The 6,902-nt window shown below is 34.0% G+C and overlaps 1 protein-coding gene across 3 annotated transcripts; it reads left to right on the top strand.

Moving 5' to 3' along the window:
- The first annotated feature begins 1,921 nt into the window (after window positions 1-1,921).
- LOC147504214 (protein PHOSPHATE STARVATION RESPONSE 1-like) lies at window positions 1,922-5,446 on the top strand. 3 transcript variants are annotated; one of them, XM_086604046.1, is made up of 8 exons: window positions 1,922-2,297; window positions 2,583-2,693; window positions 2,806-2,957; window positions 3,047-3,123; window positions 3,209-3,225; window positions 4,059-4,157; window positions 4,394-4,535; window positions 5,161-5,446. In XM_086604046.1, exons 3-7 carry the CDS (start codon window positions 2,873-2,875, stop codon window positions 4,515-4,517), a joined length of 402 nt encoding a protein of 133 aa, XP_086460172.1. In that variant the 5' UTR covers window positions 1,922-2,297; window positions 2,583-2,693; window positions 2,806-2,872; the 3' UTR covers window positions 4,518-4,535; window positions 5,161-5,446. The 3 variants fall into 3 exon arrangements, with proteins under 3 accessions (XP_086460172.1, XP_086460171.1, XP_086460174.1); XM_086604045.1 differs by having other exon boundaries at window positions 4,059-4,175; XM_086604048.1 differs by lacking the exon at window positions 4,394-4,535 and having other exon boundaries at window positions 4,059-4,175.
- Window positions 5,447-6,902: the final 1,456 nt, after the last annotated feature.

The following is a 6,902-nucleotide window of genomic DNA, read 5'->3' as shown; positions in this document are numbered from 1 at the left end:
CAAGTTCAAGTTAACTTATTGTATAATATATTAGCCTTTTCTTGCATATTTCCCACCGTTGTTACATCCACCATGGATCCCAGTGTTTATTCAACCCATGGCTAGACATCAAAAGTACAAAATATACTTAACAATTAAGACCATTCTTTTGGAATCAAGTTATTGATTTTTTGTGAATGTCATCTTCCCACCATAGATAACATCCCTGCAAAAAATAAACTCATTTGGAAATTTCTAAAAATGCCAAAATAGGGTTGCAAATTTTTAAATCCTGACTGTTAAAATGAACTCACATTTTCAATTCAATTTTGAAAGGGGTAGAGATATTGAAATGATCTAAAATTTTGTTGATATAATCTTTATAGTGGTAAGATCATATCCACAAAGTATTAACCCTTGGTTCAACTTATGAAAAGATGTTGTATAAAAAGTGTTGTATATGGACCCCTGTCCGATTATGTATATTTATAAAAATGTTACAAGAGTATAAACCAAACTCAATACCTCATTCTTGAAACCATGACCATCTTTCAACTAGGTTAATGCCAAATTCATAAAATTTCTTTAATTTTATGCCGTTATTGGTAGAACTTGACTCTAAATTTGTTGGTGGGTTGGCATTTCAATGGTAGAGAGGCTCCTTGGGGGAGTTACATGATATTTAGACTCAAATTTGTGATCTATGTATGGAATTGAATGCGGTTCTAACGAGAACTGCACACTTTTAGGGAAGGGAATAAAGTTGCTGATTTTTTTAGCTAAACAGGGTACTGAGGCTCACAAGAAGTTAATTTTGATATTGTTTCACTCCTCCCAAGCAAAGTAAGAGGATATTATGTGCTCAACAAGTTGGGTATCGAGGATTTTAGAAACTGTAAAGGTCGAATGAGTTGTAGTAGACTACTTCCATGATTTATAAGTGAAAGTAGCTTATCATGCATTTAACATACTAGGTTGCATTTTTGCATCTGTATGGGGTAAGGCTCATTACGTCCCCTTTCCCTTTCCACTTTTATTTTTTTAATAAACAGGTAGGGGTATGCCAAACCCCCCTCTAGTCTAAAGGTTTTCTCTGAGAAAAAAAAATAAAAATAAAACAAATTAATTTTTTTTTGGAAAGAGTTAGAGGTTATTAGGAGACCCCAACCTTTTATTAATGTTGAACTCTAAAGTACATTGTTCCTACTTTATCCTCACTGACCATATTACATAGATTTCAATCCATAGGAGGACTAAAGTATACAATATGTTCTTCAACATCATTATAGGTCTTAGATAGATAGTCAGCAACTTTGTTTCCTTCCCTGTAGACGTGTCTAAAATGAATTTCTTCAAACTCACTTGAAAGCGAGCGAATCTGTGCCACCATGTTCCTACAATACCAAGGAGGTTACTCCTTCCAATTTAGGATTTGCACCACTCTGTTAGAGTCAGATTATTGAACTTCCATTTTTTTTTATATGAATCGTGGCAGCACCCTCCATCCCTTTCAGAATCCCTAAGAGTTCCTGGTGAAGAACTGAAAGTTTTCTCAAGCTGCCATTGAAGGCAAGCACCACGTCCCCTTTATAGTTTCTTATCACTAGTAGAAAAAAGGCTTTTTGTGACTATTTTAAAATGTTATTTGTGACTGTTCTGTTTGAAATGGTCACAAATGGCAGAAAAGGGTTTTTGTGACTGTTTTAAAATGTTTTTTGTGACGTGCATTTTCGAAATGGTAACAAATGGTTTTTTTTTTTTTTTTTTTTTTTTTTTTTTTTTTTTTTTTTTTTTTTTTTTTTTTCTAAAAAAGGTGTATATGTGTGGAAAACTATTTGTGACTATTTCACTAAAATAGTTATATTTTCCCGGAGTTTATATGACAATCACATAAGACCAAATTCTAAAATTTTAGTCCCGCCCCACAACTTCACTAAAAAAAACTACTACGAAGCCCACGTTCAGTCTCCCGGTCCGCTTTTCTTCAAACACTTGCAGGTTCGTGCCTCATATAAATGCTTCACAAAAAACAAACAAAATGAATCACATGATCTCTCACCACTCTTTCTTCACTTCTGCCGATTAGGATTATTTGTTTTTGGAAAATTAAGAAAATAACCTAAAAAACCCTTAAGCTAACTGTTTGTCCTGTCTCACCCACTTTCTCTCACTTACTCAACCAAATACAAATTCACTCCTTTTTAGTGTTTTTAAAATAAAGATTTGATTTGATTTATACTAATATTTTGTTTCGGAGTACCACTACTGTATTTACTAATCTTTGAAAGGAGTCACGGAGGAAGAAGCAAGGCAAACAGGTTTAGAGCTCTCTGTCTCTCTCATTCTCCCCCTTTAATATCCATTAATTGTTTTTCAATTTCAATAATATAGCATGTTTGGGTTGTTAGGGTTTAGAATTTCCGATAAAAATGGTATATTTTAAATTCCACGTTGCTATACATATTACATTTTTTTTTTCAACTTCCAAATTTCTCTTCACATCAATTCGTGTGTCCCGTCCAAGACTAAGGTACTAAAAATCGTGTGTTTTCTGCTCATTTATCAAGTTTTATTCATTGGATGTGTTAACTTTTTTTTTCTAGGTTCATGAGAAGTGATGCTCGCACTCAGGGGTAGTTGCACCTTAACTGCAAAGGCAAAAAATGCACAAGCTGTTGGTGCTACTACAGTCCTGATAGTGAATTACCATAAAGGTTGGTGGTAGTACTTTTTGGATTTATGAACTACTGTTTGTGATAGCTATGTGAGATAGAATGCTTGGATAGTAGCTATAACTTAGCAATGTCTATGTGGTGTTGGTTACAGTAGTTCAGAATGATTGTTTGCGTGTGCTGATAATTATGGTGGTGGCTGTGGGAAATTGGTTCTAGTGATGGCCGAAGTGTTCGTAGTGGTATACAAGCGCTTCCCTGCCAGAGTTGCGAGGGAAGCAGTTAATAAGCTTGGTGGTAGAGAAAGTGGGTAACACTCTGCTTTACTTACAAATTTCATTTGACGAAGGAGTTAATCTGCATGTCTTTCTCTAATTGTGAGTTCTACTATATAGGAGCTACTCCTAAAGGTGTGCTGAAGCTCATGCAAGTTAATGGTTTAACTATCTACCATGTAAAAAGCCACTTGCAGGTTAGTAATCTGAATTATGCTTGTTTCCCTTGTCAAGTCACCGTTTCGTTTTTCCTGATTCGAGCTCCATCATATCGAATTGCAGAAGTACATAACAGCCAGGTATAGACCCGATTCGTCTGAAGGCTCATATATCATTTCCGGTACTTCTGTTAGTTCATATATCTGTTTTGAATAATTTTAGAAGTAAATTTCTCTTCATGCTTTGTTGTGGTATGCTAAGGTATTTGTTTGCAGATAAATGGTTAAACTGAAATTCTTTTTCCGTTAAATTGTTAGACTGAAATTCTTCTATGCTAAGGTTTGGAAATCGTTAAAGTATTATGAGGACCTTAAGTCAAGTTCCAACATACACCTAGCCTTTTGCTGCTGTAGTGGCTGCTGCTCAAGCTATTCTTTATGAACAAGCACTTCAAGCTCATTGTTGCCATAGAGAGGTGGCTTTGTCTTTGAATGTTTTCACATCGGGTATTAAAGAAAAGCGAATGAAAAGGCAATCAAGTGATGTTGTTTCACTCAGCCTAAGATTTGCTCTATATTTATGGTCATTCAAAGTTTAATTCATATTGGGTTGTTAGGGTTTTTCACTTTTAGCTTTGATTGATCTAAAAAATCCTTAATTTTACTGAAAGTTTACAATTAATGGAATGCACTCAAATAGTCAAGGACTATATTAGTTTGTGGTATTTAGAGTTGCATATAGGCTGACAGTATAATATTAGTGATGGTTTGACATTGTTACTCAGGCATCTTGAATATAGTTCATAGTCAAGTGCATGTCATATTGTCACGATTTGATATAGGGCTACTGCCAAGGAATAAGTTTTCGTCAGAACTCATGTTAGTTATATTTGGATGCTACCTAAGTCCTGGTGATATGAAGTAGGTGATGGTCGCCTGGATTCTAGCTTAAGCTCTTATGTTATTTTGTTTAGGGTCAGGGAAGTAAAGAAGGAATCTACTTCTGTTGCTTGTAGTTTCATGACTGTGCTCTCTGAACAAGGACTTGACTTTGGCCCCTTTATGAATATCAGGTGCTTCTTAATTACTAGGTACTTTTTTTTTTCCAATAATTCTTTTGTTTCTGCTACTATACTTGGTTATATGATGATTATTTTATTTTGTTTCCATGTTTATATGATGATTCTACTATAGAATGTTTCTTATATTTCAGTGGACATCATCACCAAGTTGATGCTATTAGTCCCTATTTGAAAGGATGATATTTGGTAATGTTACTAGCAAAAGTGATAGTAGTTGTGTTTAGCAGTCTGTGCAGGGTAGAAAGTTTGAGTCGTGTTCAAGCTGGGATTCCGCTACCTACACGAAGACGTTACCTGTTGAGTCTATATTTATGCGAACCAAGTTTTATTACTTGTCGATGTCTGTGCTAAAAACTACAAAACTAACAGGTTAGACTGTTCAAACTGAAATTTTCATCGTTCATATACTTAACACTGATAATGAATTATCGTAGTTTACTTTTCGACTCTTAGGCACTTAAAATTAATTAAAGTGTACGTATACATTATTTTTCATCTCCTTAGGGTAGGCTAAAAGCATTGGCAGTACGTTTATTTATTTATATGTAGGTGCTTTGTACCTGGTTGTAAGTGTTTAAGTTATTCACAAAGGGTTTGAGTTGTACATATGTTCCCCAAGAACAATCAGTGGGTATTGAACCTAAGTCTATCTTGGTTTAACTTAACAATGGATAGATTGCTTGTTTGCGATATCAGGGTTCCTTATAAGATGCTTATAATGACTTGTAGTTTGTTTCAAATAGTTTCGGTCGACTTACCCCTTAGATATATTAACAGTTGCAATTTTGCTTATTCACATAGGTATTTATGATCTTAAGTTCACTATTTTGCATTCAACTATCATACGTACTAATGATTTACTTTAAATCCTTAAGAAATATCTTATATATAATTTGTGCATGCCTAGATTACTTGGTTACCTTGTATATTGGTGCATTTACTGGCTATTTTATATCAAGTTATATTGAATGTCACCACCTTTTTTCAATTGCAGAATTCAAGTGTGCTAGTGTGTTAAAAGATGTGAGCTAGGATTTTGGAGCTCCCTTGGAGGAATGAATGCTACTAGTTGGGAAAGCATCGTGGATTTGTCCAATTTGTTCATATGTGGGTGATCGACTTTGACGAGATTATATTATTTTTTTCATTTGGATTTGGATTAAGTTAATTATATTTATATGAATTAGATGGGAAATGTGTTATTTATTTCATTACACTTTACGATGATTAAGTACAAATATATATTGGTTATCCAAGGGGATTGGAATGTTTCAATGAAATTAGCAATATATATGAGTGTTACTTGAAATTTAATGGATCATATTCAGGTATGTAGTTTATTCAGTTGTGTAGTTTATTATAGGTCCCAATTTTGTGAGTTTTCATATACATATATATATATGATAAGAACCCAAAATTGTAGTTTTAACCCCTTAACAATAATACTTTTAGACCAATTATACGAGTAATAAAAAGAGTTAATGCTAATTACGTGCTTTTATATATTTCAAGCATTGAAGTCAATTATGTGCAGAAATGTGCCACTTTGGCGATATAAAGGAGCAATGGTTGGTTGCTAAGAAGTTCTGTGATTAAAGGCCAAGACGGGCAGAAACAACACAAAAAAGTTAGCAGAACTTCCGAAGATCGTGTCTTTGGACTCAGGCCTAAGAATTAGGCGTACCTTATGTCAAAACGACCGGATCGGAAAGAGCTTTCCAATGGTCCAAACCTTGACCCAATCAGAGGAGCAGAATTGGACAAAAAGCCTATTGAAGTCAAAGCTAGCTGAAAAGAGACCTGTGGACTGAAGAAATTGGGGTTTGGGCTTGATTTTCCGGCCTAAAACATGGACCCTCAGCCCATGCAGAAAAATGTGGATCTGGTCTCCTCAATTTCCACACACAAAACTTAGCTCTTAATTATCAATTAGCTTAGGATAGAAGGGAGCCATTAGAGTAGCCATTAAAACTTAGTTCTAGATCTAGTTTCGAGAATTTTCATTAGTTAATTAATTAGTTTTTTTTCATACCTTGTTTTAGATTAGTTATTTGAATCATTGTTTATCATTCATTAGATAAATAAAATAGTTAGTTCTTGATAATTTCGATTTTGTTATTTAAAATTGCTTAGATCTAATTTCAATTCTTGTTTGTTAATGATTTCTTAGTTGTTAATTTATATTTCAATTATTGTTTAGTTGAATTTAATAAAGTTAAAATCTTTATATTATGTCTTATTCAATTTCATATGGAAATGATAGTTTGATGAATCAAGGCTAAACCTCCATTAGAGGGGTTTGATGATACCTTGATGAAAACTTGATTGTGTAGTGCAGAATCTTTGTAAGAGTCTATTCCACTCTAGAAGGTCGTTGATTCACCATGAGAATGGGTGGACGTCCTCATATGCTAGTTATGAATTGGTAGAGATGCCATGTATAATTAGAGATTAGAACGACTAATTCTTACCGTAAGAACGTGAGAATTGGATTACAACAATCTATGCTAGTCTATTAAGTTGGATTCAAGGTGGATTCAATTCCCCCCTAATTCTTATTCTAGATTCAAACCTTAGTGTCCCGTAGCATTTCGTAGTTGAATCATTATAGTTAGTATCTTGTTCTTAAAATTCCCTTCGTAAAACTCTCGTTAGACTTTGGATAGTTTCGCAATTATAGAAAACTTGAATGCTAAAGAACTAGGAGTGGAACGAATCTTCTATTCCAACTCTACT

The sequence above is a fragment of the Coptis chinensis genome, chromosome 4 (assembly GCF_015680905.1).
Source record: "Coptis chinensis isolate HL-2020 chromosome 4, ASM1568090v1, whole genome shotgun sequence".
In the NCBI taxonomy this organism is placed as follows: Eukaryota; Viridiplantae; Streptophyta; class Magnoliopsida; order Ranunculales; family Ranunculaceae; genus Coptis; species Coptis chinensis.
This window is presented reverse-complemented; position numbering and strand designations above follow the sequence as displayed.